Genomic DNA, 27,348 nt, shown 5'->3' with positions numbered 1-27,348 from the left:
CTCAACTCCATAAAGTGCAGTAAATCACATTTAGGTGAGAACAGGAGGCCCCTGGTACTTTTCCACCCCTCCACTACCGAACAAACTCCCTTCCTCCCCTCTGTCTGGCTGGGCTCATGGCCAAAGGCAGCAGAGAAGAAAGGCACAGTCATACTCCTGCTGCAGTGATAGGCAGAATGAGGTCAAACTCATAACTACACACACTGCATGAGAAGAGAGTGTGCACGAGTGTGGATCAAAACCACAAACCGAGAGATGCACATACTGTACATACACACAAACACCAATTATACTGGTGTTTAAATTACACATTTAATGACATATTGAGCAACTGAAGGACATAGAAAAGAGCAGGCCTAAAATATATGTTTTGTCCTTTGTCACAGAGATAACAAAAGAGAGATAACATCTACACAAAGTGTGACAGAATAGAATGGAATTCCACTGCTATATTCACATCATTTTTGAATAACTGCAATTACAAGGTGACAACTCAAGAGATTTTGAGATTCAACAATACAAAGATAAATAATACATTAATTAATGCACGATTAAACTCATAATTATGATTTTTTAAGATTAAGATTTGTTTTTAACGTTTTTGAAAGAAGTCTCTTGTGCTCACCAAGGCTGCATTTTTTAAATCAAAAATACTGTAAAACAGTAATATTGTGAAATAAATATTAGTTTTAATATTAGTAGTTTTATAATTTAATATATTTTAAAATGTAATTTATTCCTGTGAAAGCAAAGCTGAATTTTCAGCATCATTACTCCCAGCCTTCAGTGTCACATGATCCTTCAGAAATCATTCTAATATTCTGATTTGGTGCTAAAGAAACATTTCTTCTTATTATCATCAATGTTGAAATAATATTATTTCTGCAGTTGTTCTGCAGGATCCTTTGATAAATAGAAAATTCAAAAGATCAACATTTATTTGAAATAAAAATCTTTTGTAACACTATAAATGTCTTTAATGTCACATTTGATAACTTTTTGGCATCCTTGCTGAATAAAAGTCTTACTGACAAAATACAGACCCAAACTTTTGAACGGAATAGAATAGAGAATAAATAGAATACATTCTAAAATGTGACAGAACAATTATAAGACACAAAATAATTATAAACTTAGAAATACAATTAAAGCAAAACATTGGAATTCTAATGTAGAGCAGAATTCAGATATTTTTTAATATATATTATTATTTTATTTAAATGTAACCAAATTGAAGTTACAAAGTATGACACTAAAGTAGTGAGACATACAGTACATACCTGAACAGAGACAGTCACTCAGCATCTCCACAGAGCTGAGCAGGCTCCTCTTTATAATGCTTCCGAAGACAGCGATCCAGTGCTTCTTAAAACACTTGAGCAGCCCATCCAGACTCCACGGAGGCTTCACGTACACGATCTGCATTCACAAACAGATAAGGTCACAGAGAATGGGGCTCCAGCAGATGAACGTCAAAAAAATGATCTGAGCCCTGAATCGCACTAAGACTAATACATTTACATGAATGAGACACAGCTTTAAATATTAGCTTCATATAACATTAATAGATAAATGAACTATCAATGGCCGCAGAGAGAGTGCAGTGGTACCTCAGTCCACAGGTCTCCATAAGCTGCCTTCATCTCCTCCTCAAGCACCTCAGAGAGCGCCCCTTGTAGGCAGGACTCCAGCAACGACACACATTCACTCAACTGTCGCTCCTCCGCTGCATTGCTGCTCCTATTCTTTTGCGGCCCTTCCTTCTCTGCTTCGTTCACATAGGGAGGTGGCAACAAGATGACTTTACTAAGGCTTTTGTAACTAAAGCATTAAGAAAAACACAACTAATGAAGCAAAAACTGTGATATTGATAAAGCAAATGTCAGTAGCAGACCTTTATCTACAGGTCCAGCTGTGGGCGGCACAGCAGGGTGAGCATGAAAGTAGTTTAGGATTGTAGATCTTGTTCCCTCCACCTCTTTCACCAAGTCTGCCTTACTCAGGGCCTTCACCCCACTGAGCAAAGCCTTGCTGCACAAGTTCTTATCATTGCTACAAAAAGATTCCAGAGAGTGAGAGAGAGAATATAAATGTAAGCAGTAAGAAGTATTGTCCTCTACCTTCAAAATGAACATTCTTCAGGATGACACTAATGGCTGAAATATAGTCATTTAATCACATAATGTTCATTAATAAAGCAAACACATGGCCTCCTTGCATTTAATTAGCTAGCTGTCAAATGACAAGACATCAAACAAATGGGAATGTTCTTAATGTAGTGCAGACATGCCTAGAGGTGAAACAGAGGTATGAGTGAATGTACTCACGTGCAAAGAACTACAGCTCCCTCTGGGTACAGAGCCTGGTACTGCAGACAGCACTCCAGCACTCTGTCATCATTGTTCACAACACCAGGCCCACCTGAGAGAGAGAAAAGACAAAGTCATATAATCCATGTTATACACTGTAGTATGCCAGGTTAGGAGTGATGCAGCCTGAAAATACAACACCAAAGGAATCTGTATTGCATAATGTTTCCACTGGATTTTTGAAGTATGCATCCATGCATGCTTTTAGAGCCAATGCTGCCCATAATCCCTTGTACTACAGAAGAGCTTGAGTTTTCAAAGAGCTTAATACAAAGTATGCACTTTACCATAACCAGTACAGTACATACTTTCAGTGTAAGACTCAACCACAGTTTACAGTAATATAGCAATTATTGCTGTACTGAGTTACTTATGTGTTGCAATATACACAACCATAGAAAACCATTTATGTTTTAAACCGCTTTTATCTCTACTTTGGAATCGTACATGTGATCTTAATATTGAATTATTGTACATCTAAACGGTTTCTTAGAGCATGAATATATGTCAGTGCTCAACAATGCAATGTTTTAGTATTATTTATATACTATTACAGAATTTCTTAATATTTAATTAATGTTTTAATTAATTAATTAGCTTTTTTTTCTTCATTTTTATTAAATTTGAGTAATTTTAGTTATTTAGTTAATATTCAAATATTACTTATTTTATTTCAATTTGTTGCCAATGCAACATTTCTATTACTCATATAAGATTTGAAAGTTTGCATAATGCAGCTGAATGGTAATATTTGTCCAGCTCAAAAAAGTAGCAAACATTTTTATTATTATAATATTGTCATGTGCTTTTATATATTTTTTTATATTTCTATTCTAAAAAAAGTAATTATACAATTATTTAGCATGACCTGCTAAATGTCCAGGATGAAATTAGAAAGATACAAATAATTAATATAGTATGGTAGGTTGATTATAGGAATTATGATTTTGTTTTTCTATTAGTATTCATTTACATTTTCTATTATTCAATTTAATTATTTTTCATTCAAATTTAAATGTACCTGCAAATTAATTTTATTGCCAACAGACAAAGTGTGCTTCTTTTTACATGTCTTAAAAAGTAAACCTACAGAAGAGGCACATCACTTGCATCTCAGGATAGGAATAACTCACCGGCAGCTTGGGAGGCTTGCTGCATTGACTGGCCCATGAGTCTGGGCTCCTGGTTTTTCAGGCAGCTGTAGATGTAGTGGACAGCTGGCCTGGCTTTGTCCTCCACCTTGCTGGAGAGTTTACCACTCTTCAGATAGTCCAACTCCTGCAGCACCACCCATGGGATCAGCAAAGTGGGAAACCCCAGTCCTAGGATGAGGGGTGCTTAGAGTGAAAGGCTGTACCAACATTATTCTCCAAATGTATGAAAGTACTAAAAGCTAGTGCCTTCCTTACCACTGAGACCATGTGACCTGATCTTCTTCACAAACTCCAGGTGGCTGAGCAGCACATTGGTATCCAGGACTATAAGGAGGGCCTGTTTATGTTGATCTTCATGTGTAAACACACACACAGACACAAAGCACAACTATCCATCAAACAAACCAAGATTCAAATACAAAAGGTGCCTACTGTAGGACATTGCTTAGTCATTTTCCAGTAATAATTAGTTATTTTGAACATTTCACAGGTGACCTTACTTAGCATAGTGCTAGCACCCTCTTCTGGGGGGTCAATGTCCATACAGGTGAGCTCTCCACAGTTCTCCACCAAGTTCACCTCCAGTCTCCTCTCAGAACGTGCCAGATGAAGTTCCTCCACCAGCTGCATCTAAACAATGAATGAAACAGAATGAGAAACACACAAGATTTTATTCTGAAAACAGAGGCAGATTGTTAACCTACCTCATGGTCACAGTCAAAGGTCTCTTCAGGTTCTTGGGGAGTTATCTGAAATGGTACAAAACAACTGTTGAAGTTGTGTTTAATTCAATGGAAATAATAATATGTGACCCTGGATCACAAAACCAGTCACAAGTAGCATGTGTATATTTGTGACAATAGCCAACAATACATTGTATGGGTCAAAATTATAGATTTTTCTTTTATGCCAAAAATCCTCCTGAAATGTTCCATGAAGATATTTTGTAAATTTCCTGCAGTAAATACATAAAACAATTTTTTTTTTAGTAAATGCAGCATAATTGCGAACATAAATGGACAACTTTAAAGGTGATTTTCTCAGTTTAGATTTTTTTGCACCCTCAGATCCCAGATTTTCAAATAGTCTCTCGGCCAAATATTGTCCTATCCTAACAAACCATACATCAATTGAAAGCTTATTTATTCTTATTTATACATCTCAATTTCATAAAATTGCTCCATGTGACTGGTTTTGTGGTCCAGGTACATATTATTTTAATGGAATTTCCTAATTCACTGCTGTTTCCTCTTAAATATTGTCTAAAATTTTCTTCAACACTGTGTTTTTCACATTTTGTTATGTCGCTGCCTTATGTTAAACTACAGATTTGTGACAAATACAAACACAAGACACTTACATTTAATGCCTTACAGGAAGTATTGCGTTGAATCGAGACCTCTCTTGTTTTGTCAGTGTGCACTTGCTGGACTTGGTGAGAAACATATGAAGGACGTGATGGGCAAAGAGAAGAGGGTTTATGAGAGGTTTGAGGCAAAACCTCTTTAGGCCTTGGTTCTAGCTGCTGTGCGATAAAATATTTGCGTTTAGATAGAGTAGAACCAGGAAGAGAAGGCTGAGTGGAACATTGAGTACTGCCATCTGAAGAATGCACATTAAACATATTTGTGTTTGTCCGAACTTTAACAGCACTGGCTTTCATTGGGATCTTGAAACTGACTTTAGCTGTGGGATCACCAAAGGATGGCCTTTTTTCTTTTAAGATTTCACCAGGTACATTACCAAACTGTACATGGTCTTGCTTCTTCTTGGGTGAAATATCCTCTAGCAATTTCAGTTTAGATCCAGAATTTACATGTTTCACTACTGGCAAAGCTTCTTTGGAGTTGTCATCCACAGTTTTACCACGAGAACTCTGTGCACCAACAGTTTGGTCGAACTTCTTGGAAATCCTGCCCACCAACATTTCTTTTTGAACTTCAGAATTACATTCTGCATGTGCTACTTTGGTATTTGTATTGGCATTTGGCTTATTGACGTCTCTTCGTTTGGGTTCAGCGTGAAGTTCTGGTGACAAAGTCCTCTTCATGGGTTTCCTCTTTTTCTCCTGGAGTTTCTCAGTGGAGCAATCATCCTTTGCAGGCGTCCGCCTGAAATCCTCTGTTGCAGATCTCCTCGAGACTAGCTCCCGTCTCTTCTTCTCCAAATCCTTTGAAGAAGGCTGGTTTGATCCTGCATGCCTGCTGGAGCTTTTCCCTGAGACATGGGCGCTTGCCATTTCACGCTTCCCTTTGAGATTCACTTGCTCTTTATCATGTGTGACAGGTGACTTGAAAACTGGCCTGGAATTCTCAGTTACTTTGCTTTCTCTGGATCTTTCTTTCTTCCTCTTGCTGTCTCCAGCATCGGTCTTCTTTAATTTTGTATCAAATCCTCTTGCTGATGGTGAGTCAATAGCCCTCCTCCATTTAGCTTCATCTTTGTCAGAACTGTAAATCAATTAAAAGTTTGTATTGAATAGATAACAACTCACAATAAAAATTTGGTGAGGAAATGGTATATAAGGAAATATTTCTATATGCATATATTGCTTAGTTCTCAAAAAGTTGAGACGTATGACGTATTTGCTATATGCAGATGCGAAATGTAGTATCCTCTGACCAAGTAATCATTGATAAAACTCAATACTCATTTTATCAACAACTTTTATTGTATCCTGATTTCGTAAACTGCATCCATTTTTAAAAGGTTTCATGATCTAGCACATTCTTATCTATCATTGAGCCTTGAATAAATTTAAAAAACTTTGCAGAAGGTAAAGAAGGTAGAATGTTTTTCTTACACACTGTCAGTTGTATACATTATAGTATATTGTAAACACAATATGTACAACTATATAAAACAAGTATGTACAAACACTCAAAAATTTATTCTAATTCTATTAATATTTTACACCCCGAGACCCACCTTACATACCGATGATGATGTTTATGTTTGTTCTTTGGGCTGCTGAATCTCTTTGTGCCTTTCTCCTATGACCAAAAACATTCACTCTTTTACCAAATGCTTTTATCCAAGATAATTGACGTACAAACAAGAATTAATGTTTATAATTTAATGCTAATATGAATGAGAATGAACATGTCAAAAAATAAATTATAAATAAAAAAATGAGAATAACTCAGATGTTAGGCATAACTCGATTAAAAACTGCACATTCCAACAATATTATGTTGCAGATTCCTCACCTTCTTCTCATCCTCACGTAAAGAGCTTGATGACATTCTTTCATCCTTTTTGTGTTTCTTCTTCTTTGATTTCTTGCTAGACATCCTCAAAACCCTGCGAAAAAACAGATTTTTTTGGGGTAAACGATTTCAGTGCCTTACATTAAATTAAAAATACAGCGTCTAATTAAAAAAAAAAAATCCACAGCTTGGTGTTTTGTTACTTTTAAGAGGACAGCAGTACAGCATGGCTTGAAATGCACCAGTGTTGTTATTGTTATTTAAAAAATCATTTTATTTATTAAAATAAAGCTTAAATAAATTGTAATTTAAATATTATAAGAAACACTTTCACATGTAAACCAAAATCAGATGTCTAAATGTAACTAAATGAAATAAGTTTAAGTTGACCTACAAAAATTACTAATACGGAAATAAAAATTTATTAAAAATGAATAGAAAAATTACATAAATAAAAGCACATAACAAAATGACTAAAACGATTCAGTTAAAAAAAAACATGGGAAGGTAAGGATCTAGCTTTAGATTTTATTGTTTGCTGCATATAGATTTCTGCTACAATAATAACAGTATAACTTTTTATATAGTCCTATTTATACAAGAAAGTAGTACTTTAGAGAGCATTTCTAGTCAGTACTAAGTAAGTTACAAAGAAAACGTTTTTCTCCCAAGAGCTGCATATCAGCGAATCCCAAACAAAAATCCTATTCATCCTTGAGAAACAGATAACTTAACTGCCCATGTAAACCAAGTGAACATAAAGCTCCCAGTGAAATCTCGTTAGTCTACTTGTAAATATGTGGCAACTTTAGGTCATACAGAAATACAACTGTGACAGGGATGTCAAACGGATACTAACATTGCAGCACATATTTTCGGACCTTCCTAGTCTACAACTTAAAATCAAGTTACTGAGAAACATGAAATTTAAGAGTCTACGTTATACTTTTTTGTTTTATTTTGTACAACTTCAGTAAGAAAGAGGTTTACCTATCACAAGCGGGAGGAATGTTGTTGAATAGGACACCGAATGACAGAAGGTAAAATATTATTCAAGCAATAAGAGCTGTTCACTTCACCACTTGCTTACATTTACCTCGCTGATTAATTCACTTCCGCCCTTTTAGTTTGCGTAGTTTACGGGAACACGATTGGTGCAGCCCCACAACGCTCAATGCGTACGATACGAATTCTACTAGTTTGGGAAAATGGCGGAGCTCAAGGAAGGGGACGCTGAGCAACTTCACCAGGAGGACGCCAATATAAAAGGCAAAATCATTTGAATTAATAATTATACATTTATTCAACCCTGTTTTGCAGGTTTCTTAAATAACACTCAGCATTTAGAAATGTTGTATTTCATGCAATTTATCCTTAATACGACTTCAAAACTGCTGAAGTAAATATAGGCCTCCTCATGGAGCTCCACCATAGGACCTAGGTGTAAATAATGTAAATGTTCAAAACGCAAATATTCTCAGCGCATAACGACAAAGAACTGACATATCACTAGGTTGCAAAAACTTTAAATCCATCGATGCATTATCTGAGTTAAATCATACATTGTGAATAACAGTAATGTATAAATGTAGCAATGGTCTTACCGCGGAGCTCCGCACTAGGGCCGTTCTGCTTGGAAACATCAGCCTCAGAAAGCGGGATTGGTTACTCCATGGAAATGTACATGGGTTAACATATGAGGGCGCTCCAGTATTGTTGTATTGTAAAAAAATTATATATAGTTTTCTTCATTACAGTGTCTGCAATGCGAGCGATGCACTGTAATCTATCATACGTCCTGAGACTTTTCTGCAAAACTCAACCTCTACGTTTAGCTAAACATAATCCATTCAAACTTCGTTTTGTTGAAAATTCTACCTAGGCTGTCATAATTATGTGATAAAAAGTCATAATGATATAAAAAAAATTACATAAATATGTAATATGTTGTAATTATTATAAAAAAAAATGCTTTTATGCGATAATTTAAACACTCATAATGTTTACTTTTTATAATTATGATTGATCAAAGCATGATTTTTTTTTTTTTCTCATCTGACCAAATCTAACCAATCCAAATTGTTCACACAGTGAATCTTAAAATTATTATCCTGAAATTAATTCTGTAACCATTTAAAATATCCAAATTTTTAATGTGTATTATTTTCCAGATGTATTTTCCAATTTTAACATCAAAAGGCTTGGCCTGGAACAAGGGCGAAACAATACAATCTCTCTCTATATATAAAGGCTTTAAAAAAATTAAGACATTGTACCAAGGAAATTTTAATGTGATATTCATATAACAACAACAACAAAAAAAAGTTGTTATAATAAAAAATCAACCCCCGGGACATACAAATGACTGTTAGTCGAATAAACACTCAATTGATTGCGATTGTACAGTAAGAACAGTTGAATGCAACTGTAGTTTTCATCAATGCGAAATATATAATATTTTACATTTATTAAATATTTATTTAACTAATGATATTTTCATGAAGGAAAACCCTTTCGTCTTTAAGTTTGCTTCAATATACAGTATTTTGCTGAAGTGTGAATTTGTTTGTATTAACAGACACTGGGACTGATACCAGTAAGATCCTCGCTGAATCTGTGGAGCGTGAGCAAATACCAACTCAATCAGCAACTACTACTCCAGTGAGAACAGAGGACAAAAATGGACAAACATCCTCCACTGTCGTGTCAGGTAAATATTCAACAGTATATAATGATTATCACACTCCTCAGACAGTCTCTCAGCATTGTTAAATCACTGAATTGAAATCATCTGTCTCTGTTTCAGAGAGACATGTGTCTATTCAAACCACACTGGAAGGGCTCGAAATGCTTGTGGATTTAAATGGAGGTACTTAAACCAGAAGTACCTGTTTATTCTGTCCGTTTATTACAACCACCAGCAGACCACTTGAATCTGAAGCTAATAAATATCTCTGTTCATTGATTTCGACAGCCGGGAGGAAGTCTTGTCCATTGTGTCCAGAAGAGAAATTCAAGGCCTGTTACAGTCATAAACTTAGACGACACCTGCAGAACTTGCATTGGAAAGTTTACGTGGAATTTGAAAGTAAATGGTTCCCTTTGGCAGCTAATTTTCTTTTCCAACACACATTTGAAAGCTGTTGCTTTGGGTTAGCAGCTAATTCATGCGTGAAAGTTTTGCTTGGGTAAATGAACTTTGTTTCCTCTCCTGCAGGCCAAAGGATGTGCATCTGTCATCTGCCTTGCAGACAACTCAAGTCCAGTCTAGGCTCTGACCAGGTAAGATGACGTGTTATGAAGTGTTTCTTCCCATACACATCCCTTGGCTGTAATTATATTGACAAAAAAAACCTTGATATTCTAAAGTGAACATAGAGATGCTGATTAATTTTATTTAGAATTTATAATTATTATTCTTAGCTTTGCGAAACCTGTTCGTTTACAATGATTGAACCTCATTACTAGATAGATAGATAGATAGATAGATAGATAGATAGATAAACATACCACACTACCATTGAATAATTGCTCACTATTGCCACATTCAAAAATACAGTAAAACAGTAATATTCTGAAGTATTATTACATTTTAAAATAACTGTTGAAATGTAATTTATTCCTGTGATGGCAAATTAGATTTTTTTTTTTTAGCATCATTACACCAGTCTTCAGCGTCGCATGATCCTTCAGAACTCATTCAATGTGCTGAATTGGTGCTCAAAAAACATTTCTTATAGTTTTCAATGTTGAAAACATTTGTCCTGCTTAATATTTTTGTGGGAACTATGAAATATTTTTTTTAGACTCTTTGGTGAATAGAAAGTTCAAAAGAACAGCATTTATTTTGAAATGGATATCATTATAAATATTTGTACTGTCTCTTTTGATTCATGTAATGCATCCGTGCTGAATAAAAGAAGAATAGCTCGCTGACCCCAGCCGTAAATATAAATATCCAGCCGTAGCCCTGTTTGCCTGTAGTTGGACAGTACAGATAGATCGAAAAGCTTTTATCTGTGCCAGTTTATCAGCAAAAATGAAATGAAATCCTCTTGAATTAATACATTTATGTACGTGTTCCCCTCATCTCCAGACTCAAAGCAGACATGTGGCTCACTACCACTGTGTGGTTTGCTCTGTCACTATTGCTCGCAAGACCGACATGATCAGTCATCTCAAACGCCACTTCAACAAGGGTGAGACAGAGGCCAGCTATTCGGGCAGCTCAGATGTACCCTTTGAACAACCTGGTGAGCCTTTACTCTATTGGTGTTTAAAATGTTTTATATGCTTCCTCGTTTGATGTGCTTTACTGACATGACCGATAATTGTGCATTTGTGCTGACAGGCGTCTCAGAGACAATAGCCATTAAAAGAGAACCGCATGAACCGGATGCCAGTTTGTTGATGTGGAATAATGTAGATGTTTTATTTTCATAAAATAATAGTTCCCTTTTTTGTGGTATGTCCTTTTATCGTGTGCCTTTAACCTTTTGAATTTTCAGGTAGGTTAAGAAAGAACAGGTAAATCTAACACTCAGCACTCAGCCGCTCACAGGATGAAGTTCTTCAGAAGTGATATGAAAGATCCCCTTGTGGTTCATGTTCAGGCCTTGGCCTTTGCTTTTTAGTTTAAAGTAAGTCTCACAGGAGGTGGTTGTAAAAAATAAAACGCTTTAATTCGCTACAGCACTAAGCAATTTATTCATTCAATTGCATATTAAATCCACTCATTAGGGTATTTATGTAGGCAGCATCTGAAGAGCGTTGTGCTCCTCAGCCTTTTTACCGTTTTTTTAAGGATGGTATTCCTCTGCATTTAGTCAATATTTACCTAATATTTTACCAATATTTACCGGATTGATTCTCTTTCTTTCTCAGTCCCAGGTGGACAGGCTTATGAGATTATGAAAGAACTGGGCACCAATGTCCAGCTCCTGCCCAACCACACCACACCCCAGAAGACAGACACCTACTTCAACCGCAAGATGAAGACAAACAGGTTGGAGAATTAATTTTGAAGTTATACTTAATATACTTAATAATATACTTAATATTTTATTTCTGTTTATATAAATATATAATATAATATATAAAATAGGCCTACCTATGAGTCATGGACAGACACCCTGTTGAAAAACCCTATAATAAAGTTAAAAAAATGCCCTCATACTCACATTGGGCCTCATTCACCAACCGTTCTTACGAAGAAATGTGTTCTTATACCCCACTTACGCACTTTTTACGAAGATTCTGGCATTCACTAATGTTTTCTTATCTTGGATTTGTTCTTAGCTAAGAATTATATTGTTAGCTAAGAACAAAATCTAGGCACACACACTCAAGAGCGCTCTTACTGACATTTGAGTGATGACAGTTTGCTCCAAATAATTGGTTACTGCTATTTTATTTAATTCTACAGTTGTTTACACTGATAGTATTTTACTGTAATGTATTTCTGATCATTTGTTAAAAAAAAAAAAAAAAAAACTCATAGTACACAAAGAAACACTAACACTGCAATTTACGTGGGATTCATCAATCCTAACAGGTGCGAACAATTCTGTTGTTTAAGAACATGTAATGAATCCGACGTAGACTTTTCTTAGGAAGTGTATTAAGTACGAAGTTAAGAAAATTCTTAGGAAGATATTGGTGAATGAGGCCCATTGTGCTGATTATTTGATGATTGTATAACAATAAAATGTGATTGTTGTAGGCAGCTGGTGTTCTGCTCTCTTGCTGTTCTTGCTGAGGAGAGGAATCCACTTGAATGTCTCGATGCCTTTGGAGCGACTGGTAGGACATTTACTGTACAGAAAGAGCTAACATCTCATGATGATAATAAATAGCACTGCTCAGTTTTTGCTACGAATGATTTGATAAAAATGAAAGGGTCATATATATATATTTGCATACATTTCCAACAAATTGATCCTTTTTGTAGGTATCATGGGTTTGCAGTGGGCAAAGCATCTGCGCAACTCTGTAAAGGTTACTATAAATGACTTAAGCGAAGCTTGCGTGAAGATGATTAAGGAGAATTGTCATTTGAACCACATCCGAGTAGAGGGCACTCGTACGGGCCGGCAGCACGACGGAGCGGGAGATGCAGACTCGCCCATTGCCTCCGTGGAGGTGGTGAAGATGGACGCCAATGTCATCATGCACCTGAGACCCTTTGACTACATGTGAGTGAGAGACTGATGAACTGTTGGTCATAATTACTAAAAAAAAAACATTGTACCCATAATAATTTATTGCATTTTTGTTTTTAAATCAGACACCTTGACCCATTTGGAACGACTGTAAACTATCTGGACGCTGCTTTTCGTAACGTTCGGAACCTGGGCATCGTCTCTGTGACGTCGACAGACACCGGTTCGCTTTACTCTAAATCTCTGAATGTGACACTTCGACATTACGGTTGCCAGATAGTCCGAACCGAGTATTACAGGGAACTCGCAGCACGTATGGTATTGGCATCAGTGGCCAGGTGAGCAGGTCTTTCTGAAATGAATCAGCATACACATCTTTATTTTATTAGACAGTTTGTAAACCGTCTTGTTAATGCATGTCATTTCAGGGCGGCTGCACGCTGCAACAAAGGGATTGAAGTGCTGTTGGCCGTAGCTCTTGAGCACTTTGTCCTCGTGGTGGTGCGAGTTCTTAGAGGGCCCACCCAGGCAGACGAGTCCTCTAAGAAACTGCGGCAGCTGTTGCACTGCCAGTGGTGTGAAGAAAGGGTGTTCTTCAAGCCAGGAAGCATGGTGGAAGGTGCGAAAGCGCTTGTACAAACAAACAGCTGCATCCTGATAGTGTCCCTGTAGCCAAAATAGTCGAGCATGGCAACAGTAATGGCAAGGTCATGGGTTTGATTCCCAGAAAATGCATGAACTGATTAAATGTATAACTGCCAAATCCATAAATGTAAATACATGCTCCTGCTTATGGTATATATACAGAAAACCTGTACAGACAGCTGCCCTGCCAGTGCCATGGGAGTATGCCAGGAAAAACCGCAGTAGAGCTTGGACCACTTTGGTGAGATGATGTCCTTCATACTTTTTTATTTTATTTATACTTCCTTCATTAATGACTATCATTTTTTTCTTTTTTACCCCTTCTATCCACCAGGGCCGGTCCTCTGTTTAACACTGGATTTCTGAGGCGGATGTTGGTGGCAACAGTGCAGCACAATATGGAAGACATCCAGCCTCTGGTGAAGACGCTCATTTGTGAAGCTGACTGCACCACTCTCAAACCTTTCCCTGTCCCGGGATTCTCTGCCTTCTCCAACCAAGGTGTGTTTGGGTGTGCAAGTTTTTGCCCATCACTGTTTTTTCAGTAATCTTCTGGTTATTATTCGTTGAATGATATTTTTTCAGCATAACTTGATTTTTGCCTTGTATTTTTCAATTAATTTGACACATTTTTGTCTAGTGGAGTGTGGTGTGGTCATAAAAACTTTACAGAAGGTTGAAGAGGCGGATACATCTGACCAGTCAGGTATTTGTTGCTTTATCAATATCTTTTACCTGCTGGTCTCATGGATTTAACTGTTCCTAGGTTATCCCAGATTAAGTAGGGTTTATTGTAGAATAAAACCTGAAATGGATTGATTGCATAGGCAATAAAGTGTATTTTCTTTTACTTTTTTTGTGTTCAGGGAAAAGAAAGCCCATAGGGGAGGACTGTGGGAATGTGCTGAAGAAAGTCAAATCAGATACATCTTTGGAGCATCCAGCATTCTACTACAGCATCCATCGGCACAGCATCCGCGGCATGAACATGCCTAAGTTAGTCAGCGCAAACTTCTCCATACACTGTCAATCATGTATTGATGTGCAATATATAATACATGTAGAATCTGACACTGAGGTCTGTTCCCCTCTCTCAGGCTGAATAAGTTCCTGCAGTATCTCACGGAGGCCGGGTTTAGAGTGAGCCGCACACACTTTGACCCAACAGGCATGCGGACCGACGCCACCCTGGCACAGTTTAAGGAAGTGCTAACAAAATACAGCGTGCCTACCTACTCATCCGCCCCTCAAAGCGACGCTGCCAGCTCAGACCGACGTCCAACTCTCTGACTTGAGATAATGTGCCCGTGTGAGCATGCATTGAGTTGAGAGAGCACAGACGTCAACTGTGGCTATTTTTATTGATGAGTTTTCCTGTTTATTTTAGACATTTTTAACGACAACTTGAATAAGTTCTGGATAAGAAACATTTTCATCTGAATTAAAAGGGTTGTTTCAATTTGTTGATGTTTTTGTGGATTGCACTGAGGCTTTGACCCATTAAAGGGCTTCATAGTGTTTGAATAATCAGTTTGTGTTGACGATGATGCAGTATTGACTTTTGTTCTTTGGTTTTTGAATTTTGAATTTCTAAAAATATTAATAAAGACTCTGTCAAAGGTTTATATTTAACTTACCTGATCTGATTTTCTATTTCACTTGTGTCTACTTCACTTGTGCACTTCACTTTTCACAGCTGTGCTGTATAACATAAATATATAAACATTTTAAATTGTGTATATTATAATTTATATTCAAATATAATATAAAAATTATATTATTATAATATTATAATTTGAAAAAATGGACTAAGTGCTTGGGTGAATTAAAAAAAACATGTCCGGACCACATTTTACCTTGAAAACAACAGAATATTTAGCATATTTTAATACATTTTTTGATTGCACATTAAATTATTTTCATAACATTTAAGCAAATTTCCCCCTAGAATTCTCATTATTAATGCATTCTTAAATTTTGAGCTTTTTTATTTAGTGTGTAGTATACTAAAGAATTTTTCTTTTTTTACAGCAATTAAAATTTACAGAAATGTGCTTTATTGTTATGCAAATGTCACAATGCAAAAACAAATCATGGTACAAATAATTTTTCTTTTAAGTTTGGCGTGAAATAAGACTTGAATGTGTTCAGATTTGATATGCTTCATCAGCTTGAAAATGACGTGTGAGAAGTCATAAATTAGAGCCACCCCGCTTTATTTGCATAGTACATGTCTAGACCTCCCTGAAATGCACTAAAGTTATCTTACTGGTATGACAGTTTGAATAGAAATTGTTCGTGGTAATACACCTTAATGGAATCAAGTCTGTCCAGTAAGTCACACATGTATTGTATTTCACAAACAAAGATGTAACAAAACATACCATGGTTCTTCCTTGAAGCACCCTGGAGTCCCTTCCACTGTTACTCTGGTATCTTTGATCACAGCTCAGATACTCTTGCATATTCACAGAGAAGCCTGATTTATAAAACACATATCACATGGCATGTTATTTTCATGAAATCATTTGACTGTTTCAAAACTTGTGAGCTGCCTCCCTAGACAGCATTTTGGGCATCACAGGTCAGGTTGTCTAGGTAGACAGCTCCTTTTAAAAGACAGCCCTTGGTTGTCCTGATGCAACAGTTTCATTCATGCCACTCCCACAGTCTTGAAATATAACACCAGCTTTCAGATTCTCCCTCAGTAGTGACTACAGAGACATTGAATCAACCTCACCAGAGCAGAAGAGAGCTCACCTGAACTAAGCAGAGCAGTATGGGAACATCGTCCAGCTTACTGGATGAAAATAAATCCAACTACATAAAAGGTATGTGTATAGGAACTTTATGTGGTCATTCTAAGTCACTACGTGGTTTGGCATAGTTTATGAGTGTGGAAATAGCAGTAATGTTTGTATGTTTTCCGATGCTCTTAAATAATAATAATAATAATAGGTTGCTGAAACGTTTCACTATACTGCAGGGATATGGGCAGAGAAAGATGGTGGATGTTTCTGAAATTGCAGATTGAAATGCATGAGATGTTTTCCATTGTCCTAAATTGCATGACCATTCAGTGTTAGAAAAACAGTTGAATTTGGACTTGTAAATGACTATCATTAGTGTCCATTAGATCACTGTAGTCGCTCTACCCTCTGACCTGAAAAGTGAGAGGCAGAAACCTGTTTGTTTTCTTCTTGTCATTTCAAACTATATGGGTGGAGGTTTTTAGTGTGTGTCAGAGATTAAAGGATTCAAATCAGCTCTGCTATTTGCTCAAATGGAAAAACAGCCAGTGTTTGCAATTCACATCTGTAGTTTGTAAAGAAAGAGTGATGTTAGCAGACAAACGTGCTGAAAGAGCATTACAGCATTGAGTGTGTTTTCGGAATGTGTTTTGTTATGCCTTATTTCATTCACAGAACTCAATTTGATTTTTAATGAAAAGCTCATTGTCCGGAAACGGGAACATATGAGCCTGAAAATTGACAGCTCCCAAAGATTGTATCCGCTATAGGGGGCATGTCTCCCAAATATTATATAAGTATTAAATATATAAGGATTATTCATTGGCTTATTTTGTAACTTCTATAACTTCTGAATATATGGTTACAGGCTTGCAAAGTACCAATGTTATTTTGATGTGCGTAACCTAATGTAAAAGCATTACATTATTTCAGCCCCATCACAATAAGTTGAATTATAATTTGTATTTTTCATATCTATGCATTTAACATGCACTTTTATTCAAAGCAATTTACAGAGCATTCAAGCTATTTGACATTCCCAGGTAACTGAAGCTTTGACTTTGGCGTTCCACATGCTACGCTCTACCAGTTGAGCAAGACAAACATTTTGTTAGAATAGATGTAAATTCTGATAGTATCATAGGTTTCTGTTACAAACCAACAATGGCTTTAACTAGAAAATATTGTCACATGACACCACACTTTTTACAGTCAATGTTTTAGTTGCACACGCAGAGAAAACATGCCTTTTTTGGGGAGCTTGACTCAGTTAATAAGTATAACGAATAATACATTTACATTTATTCATTTAGTAGATGCTTTTATCCAAAGTGACTTACAAATGAGAACAATAGAAGCATTTAAACTAACAATAAGTCAAGAAATGTAAAGAATAAAGAAGATATTTTGAAGAATATGGGTAACAAAACAGTTGATGGGCCCCATTGACTTCCATAGTATGGAAAACAAATACTATGGAAGTTAATGGGGTCCCATCAAATGTTTGGTTACCAACATTCTTCAAAATATCTTCTTTTGTGTTTAGCCAAAGATATAAATTCATACAAGTTCGGAACAACTTGAGGGTGAGGAAATGATGACAGAATTTTCATTTTTGGGTGAACTATCCCTTTAAATCTGTCCGATAATGTGACTCTAAGTTTAGTATCATGTTAATTATGTCATTAAAACACATGGGAAACAAATGGGATCGCTTCCTGAGAATGAGCTGACAGTAAACTCAAGTGCTGTCATTTCACACCTAAGGTTAGAGTGTGTTGTCAACAGCAGCTCATTGTCAAGGAGGTTTTCTTTCTTTCTCACACACACACGTGTGTGTTTACGAACATTCCCTTGACAACCTTGTCCTCTTGCTGAAGTGTTGGCGAAGTGTGATGATGTCTGTGTTGAGGTATGTTCATACAGAACTGGCTTTGCAGGTTACAAACATCTATGGTAGGCAAAGTAGCTCACATGTCAGAGCTCAGGAATTCAAGACATCTCAAACTACAGTTCCTTCCAAAACAATGAATCTCGTTCTCACACAAAACAATAGTTTTAAGAAGACTGCATGAAGAAATGTGAAAATAATGACAGAGCGGCTCGTTACTTTCACTCCATTGTGAAATATGATGGAAGTGAATGCCGTAGCTCTCAGTTGTTGTCTAAATTTAGCAGTTACGTAATGTAAGGCTGTAAAATCATATAAACATTTAAAAATGTGGAAATTCAAAAAGTAGAAACTCCCTCTACAAGTGGTCATTCTGGTTTAGGTGTTAAATCCTAAAGTCCAGTCTGTTTCAGGAAACAGAACATAATTCTGTGGGTAAATCTATGGGCGCAGTGTTGGCCATTTCATTAAGTGTTTTGAGTCATAGCTGATACTGTTTATTTTAGAACGACTTGAATACTACTGACCAATCAGCACCCAGAATTGGAACTTTCCACTTTCAGTGATATAATAACACTTATAGTAATAAATAGCCTGGAGATTTTTCATATACCATGCCTCATGTAAGTCATGTTTATGTGATATGTTCTCATGCCTCCAAAATGGAATTTACGGTAAACGTATGATTCTACATTAGATCTATGAGGTTTGAAAGTAGGGTACTGGCAAGAACGTTGAAATGTTCAGGCAGGGAATAAGCAGTCTGGTTGGCTGTAAACACACATTAATATTATCTGTTCACTGCAGTATTGTTCAACTAATTTTGTATGTGGTCCTGGGGAAAACACAATTAACTAATTGAGACAATCCGCTGTGAATTTCCTCTCCACTTTGGTCTGTGCCTATTTTGGTACATCACGTACTGCCATCTGTTTTTACACGTTGCAACACATTGATGGTGGGTTCTTCTCCAGGTGAAGCGCTAAGTTGAATTAAAGAGAGATTTTAAAAAAATCATGAACCATTTTCCTTTAAGGTAACACTTTACAATAAGGTTTAATTTATTAAGATTATAAACTACATTAGTTAAGATTATAAACTACATTAGTTAACGTGAACTAACAATGAAAATAGCCTACTTTTAGAGCATTTTCTTTTCATCTTAGTTTTTCATCAGCATTTACTAATACATTGTTTTAAAAAGATGTACTAGTAGGCCTATATTTTAAAATTACTTAGTGGACCTAAGCTAATATGAATAACAATAAACAGTTAACAAATATGAATAAATACTGTATCAAATGTATTGCTCATTGTTAGGGCTAAGTTGCATTAATGAACTTAACTAATGGGACCTTATTGTAAAGTTTTACTAAGTAAAACAACATTCTGTGTGACAGAGAAAAACAGCAAAGAGAAGTGTAAGGAAATATTAGATTAGCGAATGTACCTGAAATATTGTCTATGCCCTTTTGATTCTTCCAGCTGTAATATAGCATTAGCATGTCATATCATTTAAGTGATTTATATATATATAGGCCTTTATACAGGTTGGGTTTCGTTAAATAAATATGAAGTGTAATTTTTGCAGCACTAGCATCACCTCTGGAATTGGGAAATGACTGTTTACATGGCCCCAATCTCAGGGCATGAGCTGATGTTACATGCTATTATTATTATGATACAGTAAAGTATGACTAAGTAAATGTTAGATCAATGCACGCCACATTAATTCGTGCTGAGAATATAGGCAGTTGTTTGTAATTATTTGAGAATAAAATAGACCTGTTTTACTTCTAGTCATTTTAATATTGTAATGACCTCCGTCCGCATTGTGTTGTCTTGCAGAGCAAGTGGATGAGAAATTTGAGAAGTTCGCACCGATTTATAGGAAACAATATTCTCTGGCTTACCTGTCCCAGATCCAAGATGAACTTGAACAACGCAAAGAGGAACGCACACAGTTCCTCAAACAAAGGGTAGGAATCAGATATCTCAGATATGGATTTAACAGTCATATCTGTATTCATCTATTCTTATGAATTCGACACTTTACATTTAATTTACCAGGCCCTTCCAGAGTCTGGAAAGGTGCTGTATGAGGAAATTGCCCGGTGCTTTGTCGACGGCAAGAAGTGGAAGGATAGATATATTGTGATGCGTGCCTGTCACGTCCTGGAGTGCCACGAGAGCTACAAGGTATCCATTTATTCACCATCTGAGAATGAACATTTGCTAACTGAGGTACTTATAACATTTCCTACCTCGGCATCTCTAACCTGCTTTCCTGCAGGCGTTTGTGAAAGGTGCCCCTCCAACACACAGACTGGTGCCAACAGGGGGCACTATTCTGACTACAGAAGAGAAATACATGGAAATGATTGACCAGGCCTGCCCTTGCACCAACAGTGAGTACATTTAATTAAGAGTACCCATGTATACATTTTAAGTGAGCTAATTTATTCAGCAATTATTAAAGACCAGATAACTTCGAACAAACATTCTATTAATGTTACTGGAAGAACATTTGTTCATAACTTCAAGAGAACCTTTCCAGCTACAATGTTAGCCAAAGTTCTGAGAGTGTTCCCTGTTAGCTGGGTAGACGGTCTTTTCGTTATTAGTGGGGTTCAACACATGCCATGTACTGTAGCATAAATTAACACACAAAAGAAGACATTTTGAAGAATGTTGGTAACCAAATTTCATGGGCCCCAATGACTTCCATATAATTGTTTTCCCCTTCATACTATTGAAGTCAATGGGGCCGATCAAATGTTTGGTTACACATTTTCTTCATTTTTGGATGAACTCTCCCTTTACAGTAAGTCAAGTCAAAATGATGTATATAGCAGATTATGTCAAAGCTGCTTCACAGTAATAAACAGGAAAATAACAGTGTTAATGTTGTAGAATTTATCAATTATGAAACAAATTCAGTTTCAGCTGTAAAGCAGCTCTACAGAATTATTATTAAGCATCAGTGTTGATTCAGTTCATTTCAATAACAGTGTCAATGTTACAAAATTAGTGTTATATAAAATTTCGTTCTCACTCAATAGTCTCAAAGCGGTTGAATCTATAATATTACTAAATATTGTATTTTAAAACCAATTAATTACTGAGCTAATGATAAATGTTATTTTGTTTTTAATAGAACATGACTTCATTTAAATGTGACCAAAATTGACCCTATTTCATTTCTTTCTGTTAATGGTATTGTTGTGAACAATTCATCCATGCATTAGTCTACTTAAGACTTCTGTTTTTGTTTTCTATAAATCATCATCATTTATTTACTGAAAAGATTTATGGAGAGCATAATATGTAATTTACAATAATTGTTATACATATAGTAAACATACATAATGGAATAAAATTGTGTGTGTTGTGATGCAGATGTCCAGGAGGATTTCGCACCCCCTGTGGTGGATAAACTGTGGAAGTACCCAGTTTATCTTAGACTTCCGTACCGCCAAGATTCCTACTTCTGTTTCCAAAATGAAAAATCTCAAGCTGAATTCATCTCTGTCTTATCTGACTGCATTCGCCACCAGAACAAAGGTATGACTTTCACTGTAACAAAACCAGTGCCAGTGGAAGTTGTGGTGTAAAGAAATATATCAGCTTATATTAAACGGAAAACATTTGGTCTATTCAACAGATTTTCTCAAGAAGAAGACTTGTGAGGTTAAAGCTTTCCTCAAAGCTTTTCAGCTCTATAGGCAGGAGAATGGCCAGTATGAATCATGGGATATGCTCATAGGCAGTGATGTGCGGGTAGGTGTCCTTCCACATTTGTGCTGGTTCACATTGACAGCACATTTTTTGAAAATAAACAAGAAAGCTTTTGGTCTTCTAGTATGGCATGAAATGTTCTAGCTTTTGACATGTTTTGTAATTTACTGTGACATGTCATAACTCATAAATAATCTTTATCATTTATAAATGGCTGGAACCAAGTTGCAAAACATATTTCCATATTTGGTATAATTAGGCATTTTTTATAATTTGTTTTCCTCACTAAATGGTAGATTTGAATATAAGAACACACCTGTTTTTTTCCGTTGTATAATACCATAATACACAGTCTTGCATGTATTATCCGTACTCAGTCTCCAAAACCCCAAGTCACACGCTGTTACATCAGAGCATGTGTGGAATCTGAATAATGCTGCACAGAGGCAGTTTCACTGTAGTTTCACCTGTTAAAGCCAACTATCGCCACGATCGTCAATGCATCTCACAGCACATATTAGTTTACCTTTCTAATAGAAGAAGGTAGATCTGAAATAGCAACGTGTCCTGAAGCTCACAGTATGAACACTGGAATATATATTACACACAAACACATTTTATAACATCATTACATTCGGTTTATTTATGATACATTTAACAATGAATTATTTGGTTTCTTTTATCATACTTTTTCTGCATTTTCTTAAAACTATTTGATACGTTGGTAACACTTTAGACATTCTACTAACTATAAGTAACTATGCAACTACATGTCAACTAACTGTCAGAGTATTAGTAGACTGTCTGCTTAATATTGGCTAATATTTCTGAATCTGTGTTTGTTTGTTTGTTTGTGTGTGTGTGTGTGTGTTTAGGGTCTTGCTAATCTATTCATGGAGGACTTAATGCCCTATCTGGAGAAAGAACTGGAGCCATGTATGAAGAGCAAGAGAAGAGTGTGGTTTGCAGTGCGTCTCTTTCCTGTGATTGTACAAATTGTTTCCCATTATGGCTTTGGGTTTCTCCTGAACCTGTCCTTTATGCTTGAAACTTGGGTGTGTGATGTTGACGTACATGTAGGATGCCCCACACCTAAATAGCTTCAGGCCAGAAATGTCCCTTTGGTGTTTCCTAAAGGGTGGGACAAACCAGATACATACCAGAAACACATTACATTCCATAGCTGTGATTATGGACTGACAATTTCATCACTGAGAAGCAAAGAATGATTCATAGAAAACTTATGTAACAGTTATTCATTAATTGACCCCTGCCATTTGTCTCATAGACAGTTGAAGCTGCTTATTTTCTGCTGCAAGAGCATCTATTGCAAAGGCTGACCACACTGAAGGAGGAGTGCAAAGAAATGGTGAAAGAGCAGGAGGCACGCATGCGCTCTGACATGGACCAGATCACCAGCACAAGAGCTTTCATAGAGAGCAAACTCAGAGGTACATGATGACACTAAAAATGGGTCAATTTCAAGCTTTTAAGAGCCTTGAAACTGAAACCGGTCACTTGCCAAACATTGATGTACACTACCTTTCAAATAAAATAAAAAAGTATACCTTTATGAAGCAATTCACTTTATAATCATAAATGAATCCTGACAAATAGATTAATTCCACAAAAATACAAAGAATAACAAATGTTGTCAGCATCGATAATAATAAGAAATGTTTCTTGAGCGCCAAACCAGCATATTAGAATGATTTCTGAAGGATTATGTGACACTGAAGAATAATGGAAACATACATTTCAAACATTATATATTTCAAAATATATCAAAATAGAAACTTTAATAAATATTAGTAAGTTTAATACAAATTGTAATGTGAGCATACGAGATCTTATCAACCCCAAACTTCTGAGCGGTAGTGTATGTATACATAAATAAATAAAAAATATATAAAATATAATGTAATATAAATATCTCACAAAATTTATATTTCATTTGAATGGCCATCAGTAAAGCAAGTTGGTTACCCTTTATTTTAAGGTGTCCTTGTTGCAGTGTACTTATACATTTAAGTATGGAGTAAAATGAATTAACACTTACATTAACATGTACTTACTATAGGGTTAGGAATATGGTTTGGTTAAGGGTTAGTTGCATGTAATTATGCATCATTTACTGTTATTACAACAGTAATGTAACAAGAAAGTGTAGATGTCTTTTGGCCTCAGTCACTCTGTTGTAAAAATGTGTATATGTGGGTGTTTACCATATCCGAGTCTATGTACTTTAGCCTAATTTTACTCTCTCAATATGGGTAGCTATGGTAGCTGAGCCAGCGACAAAATACTGCACTGAGCAGGTGCGGCCTTACCTGCCGGCCGTCCTGGAGGAAGTGATGGGGCCCATCACCCTGGGCTTCACAGAAGCCCGGGACTTGAGCGAGGGCATGATGAAACAGCTTTGTCAGGACTTCGAGGAGGCTGACCAGAGGGAGGAACTCCGGCAGGTGAGATGAGCTAAAACATGTATGATTGATTAAGCAGCATAAAGCCAAATTATTATTTATATTAATACTAGCCTTTATATTAAAACAACAACTCTTCTTCTGTTGCTCTCTTTCTCAAGGCTCTGTTTAAGATGAGTAAGGCCAATTTACAGAGCTGTTATGACAAAGTGAGTGGACTGGCAGATCACATCCAAGAGCTACAGCAAACCTTCAACTATTGCATCAAAGGTTTGGCGAACAGCACAGAGATCGACTTAAAACAGGTACCCAAAACTACAACCAAGAAGCCAACTCCTTTCTGACTTGCTTGAATACACTCTTTAGTCTTACTGCGATCGATTAGGGTTTCAGACGTGTCTGTTGTGTGATGGTTTTAGCTGATGGAGAATGCAGAGTACACCTTAGAGCTGCTCGTGCGAAAGGCTCTGGAGGACCCATCTGTCAACCTCACCGTGGCTTTGCAAAAGGCTTCGAACAGGGTTCTGAAGGTAAGCATCTAACTTTTCATTTACAAACAAAAATGGCTGTCAGATTGCTTGGCTTAATTGATCTTTGTTCTACAGCAATTTGACTACGACAGCAGCACGGTGAGAAAGAGGATCCTCCAGGAAGCTTTGATCAACATCACTCTACCCAGCATCAAGAAGCATCTGGCCCCGTCCTTCAAAAAGGTACATTTGAGACCAGTCGCATAATGACACGAGATACGAGCACTAACTTAAATACACAAACCATACATGTTTGATATTTCCTAATAGACATGTCTTTTCTTAAAATGTACCTTTAGGAACTGCCTGACTTTGAGCAATACATATTCGCTGAAAATTCAAACTTCATCAGTGTGGAAAACTTGTATGAGGACATTATCCACCAGATACTGGAAAAGGACGTCAGCATGGGTATGTCACATGATCACAACAAGATTACAAGTTTTCTCGCAAAGATGTTATTGATATTAGGCATTATTTAGTACAAAGCACAGTTTTAAAAGTATTTTTTTAAAAATCAAGCGTTTTTGCACAAGGATGATATCTATATTAAAAAATTACATTTTTTGAAGAAATAGTTTTAAAAAATTGGGATTTAATTAAATGAATCCTTTTATTCAGCAAGAATGCATTAAATTGATCAAAAGTGATGGTCACATTTGAATAAATGCTTTAAAATGAACTCACTATTTATCAAATAATCATAAAAGTATGATGGTTTCCACAAAAATATTAAGCAGCACAGCTGTTTTCAACATTGATAATATTAAGAAATGTTTCTTGAGCACCAAATCAGCATATTCGAATGACTTCTGAAGGATTATGTGACATTGAAGACTGGAGTAACTTTACCATCACATGAATAATATACATTTAAAAATATAATCAAATAGATAACAATTATTTTAAATTGTAATGGTATCTAAACATTTTGATCAAGCAAATGTAGTCTTGGTGATATATATTTAAAAAAAAATCAAATCATAACTTTTCAATGGTAGTGTATCCACTATTAAATCTCTATTAGAGCCCAGCGGTTAAAATAGATTTCAAAAGTTGCTCAGAAGAGTGTCCGACTCCTAATACATTTTATGCCCAAACCACCATATATATAAAAATCCCAAACAAGAAATTATTACTCATTTATATTTGCCTAAAAAAAAATCTCAAATCTGATTTGTGCTTTTGTTTGGCAGTGGTCAAGGAGGCAGCCAGCTTGAAGAAATTCAACCTGTTGATGGAGAGCAGATACAACTTCAGTGTGTCCAGCCTGTCCTCCACTCCCCCGGGATCTGCGCCCAGCAGTCCAGGACACTTAAATACCTCCCAGAGCCTGCGTACGCCCCTGCCGGCCTCCCCGCTGCTGGGCAACGGCACGACAGCAAACAAATCCGTGACTGTTGACACGCTAAAGTCAGAAAGTAGCACACTGAGCCAAGCTCTGCCTGTCATGGGAAAAATCGGTGATGGAGAGAACGAGTCACTCTTAGAGGAGAGCAGTGATGATGGATTTGCCACTGCTGAAACGTCAACCTCGATTACGTCAGCCGAGGCTAAACCAGAACTCATAACAACCACAATCGCCACGGATGTCATTCCCACCCCTGTTATTATGGTAACAGAAGCCACAGAAAGTGCTGGTAATTCTAGTTCACCAAAAGGAGGTGATGCAACTATTTCAGACTTTGCTAATAAGCCCACAACAGCAAGCCCGACCTGTATGAAAACCTCTGGTGGTGACCCTGCTGAAACGGAGGACAACAGCAAGCCAGCAGTTTCGTCAGATGATCCAGCCCAGATTAAAGCACCGATACGTGATGAAAGCACACATCCAATAGCCGTTTGCTTATCTATTGAAGATGCAGAAGCTGGAGATATCCATAAAGAGTTCACAAACAAACAAATCATGGATCTTCCAGAAAAAGCCTCCGAAACACAGTCTTCACCACAGCTAGAGGAGGAAAACAGACCCCTGGGCTGTGTGAAGCAGATCCGTGACCTGGTAATCGAGGTTATTGAATTCGAGGAGGTCCTTACGACTTGCAAAGACATTGGAGAAAAAGTTCAAGCGTTCGAGGAACCAGAAGCTATAGTTTAAGATGTAATGACCGAGTCAGTACTTCACTCAACTTGTTCACACCTCCATTTTTCTGTGTGAAGAGACAAATTGTACATTTTGAAGTTATTACGTTATAGTTAAGATTGAAGAATTTCAATTGAAGAATTAATTATATATTTACTGTGTGTATGTATGTATAAAAGTGACTAACAACATTTATAAAAATTATATTTAAAATAACTGTTGTTCTATTCAACTTTATCCTGAGAAAATGCATCAGTTTCCATTTAAATAAGGAGTTATTAAACCGTAAAATTACATTTTAAATATATTAAAATAGAAAAAAATATTTATTTTAAATTGAAGTAATATTTCAGAATATACCATTACATTTAAAAAATCTTACCAACCCCCAAATT

The 27,348-nt window shown here is 36.4% G+C and overlaps 3 protein-coding genes across 12 annotated transcripts in view; 2 read left to right on the top strand and 1 right to left on the bottom strand.

Moving 5' to 3' along the window:
* The window catches only part of swt1 (SWT1 RNA endoribonuclease homolog), a 42,064-nt gene extending 26,047 nt beyond the window's left edge, over window positions 1-16,017 (bottom strand). For 2 of the 10 annotated variants that reach the window (XM_079583653.1, XM_079583654.1), the window contains exons 1-12: window positions 7,723-7,885; window positions 6,733-6,826; window positions 6,452-6,516; window positions 4,884-5,973; window positions 4,228-4,272; window positions 4,024-4,153; window positions 3,779-3,874; window positions 3,503-3,691; window positions 2,328-2,421; window positions 1,895-2,052; window positions 1,611-1,768; window positions 1,281-1,419 (exon numbers count right to left, since the gene is read on the bottom strand). In XM_079583653.1, the coding sequence (XP_079439779.1) occupies window positions 1,281-1,419; window positions 1,611-1,768; window positions 1,895-2,052; window positions 2,328-2,421; window positions 3,503-3,691; window positions 3,779-3,874; window positions 4,024-4,153; window positions 4,228-4,272; window positions 4,884-5,973; window positions 6,452-6,516; window positions 6,733-6,816 (2,248 nt within the window). In that variant the 5' untranslated portion in view covers window positions 6,817-6,826; window positions 7,723-7,885. Of the gene's footprint in view, window positions 1-1,280; window positions 1,420-1,610; window positions 1,769-1,894; window positions 2,053-2,327; window positions 2,422-3,502; window positions 3,692-3,778; window positions 3,875-4,023; window positions 4,154-4,227; window positions 4,273-4,883; window positions 5,974-6,451; window positions 6,517-6,732; window positions 6,827-7,722; window positions 7,949-8,336; window positions 8,414-15,175; window positions 15,240-15,922 lie in introns of those variants that run through there. The other 8 variants (XM_079583655.1, XM_079583656.1, XM_079583662.1 and 5 more) reach the window with 8 other exon arrangements.
* Window positions 7,860-15,250, top strand: trmt1l (tRNA methyltransferase 1-like). The gene is made up of 16 exons (XM_079583664.1): window positions 7,860-8,001; window positions 9,311-9,442; window positions 9,539-9,601; window positions 9,707-9,820; window positions 9,950-10,014; window positions 10,829-10,985; window positions 11,617-11,737; window positions 12,455-12,534; window positions 12,683-12,926; window positions 13,019-13,231; window positions 13,322-13,512; window positions 13,701-13,779; window positions 13,873-14,039; window positions 14,179-14,244; window positions 14,405-14,534; window positions 14,636-15,250. Exons 1-16 carry the CDS (start codon window positions 7,941-7,943, stop codon window positions 14,826-14,828), a joined length of 2,076 nt encoding a protein of 691 aa, XP_079439790.1. The 5' UTR covers window positions 7,860-7,940; the 3' UTR covers window positions 14,829-15,250.
* Window positions 16,018-16,247: 230 nt separating the features above from the next.
* Window positions 16,248-27,162, top strand: niban1a (niban apoptosis regulator 1a). Its single transcript, XM_079583663.1, has 14 exons — window positions 16,248-16,369; window positions 20,028-20,158; window positions 20,250-20,378; window positions 20,473-20,587; window positions 21,579-21,743; window positions 21,844-21,959; window positions 22,793-22,885; window positions 23,206-23,368; window positions 24,195-24,382; window positions 24,502-24,645; window positions 24,760-24,870; window positions 24,946-25,053; window positions 25,170-25,281; window positions 26,067-27,162. The coding sequence occupies exons 1-14, from the start codon at window positions 16,318-16,320 to the stop codon at window positions 26,966-26,968; spliced, it is 2,529 nt and encodes an 842-aa protein (XP_079439789.1). The 5' UTR covers window positions 16,248-16,317; the 3' UTR covers window positions 26,969-27,162.
* Window positions 27,163-27,348: the final 186 nt, after the last annotated feature.

This window comes from Phoxinus phoxinus (assembly GCF_949152265.1).
Source record: "Phoxinus phoxinus genome assembly, chromosome: 16".
Classification (NCBI taxonomy): Eukaryota; Metazoa; Chordata; class Actinopteri; order Cypriniformes; family Leuciscidae; genus Phoxinus; species Phoxinus phoxinus.
This window is presented reverse-complemented; position numbering and strand designations above follow the sequence as displayed.

Coding starts and splice junctions, on each gene's coding strand:
- trmt1l (XM_079583664.1), top strand. CDS start 7,941: ATGGCGGAGCTCAAGGAAGGGGACGCTGAGCAACTTCACCAGGAGGAC. Junction 12,927..13,018: donor CTGAGACCCTTTGACTACAT/GTGAGTGAGAGA, acceptor TTTTTAAATCAG/ACACCTTGACCCATTTGGAA. Junction 13,232..13,321: donor GTATTGGCATCAGTGGCCAG/GTGAGCAGGTCT, acceptor ATGTCATTTCAG/GGCGGCTGCACGCTGCAACA.
- niban1a (XM_079583663.1), top strand. CDS start 16,318: ATGGGAACATCGTCCAGCTTACTGGATGAAAATAAATCCAACTACATA. Junction 23,369..24,194: donor CATAGAGAGCAAACTCAGAG/GTACATGATGAC, acceptor CAATATGGGTAG/CTATGGTAGCTGAGCCAGCG. Junction 24,871..24,945: donor CTTCGAACAGGGTTCTGAAG/GTAAGCATCTAA, acceptor TTTGTTCTACAG/CAATTTGACTACGACAGCAG.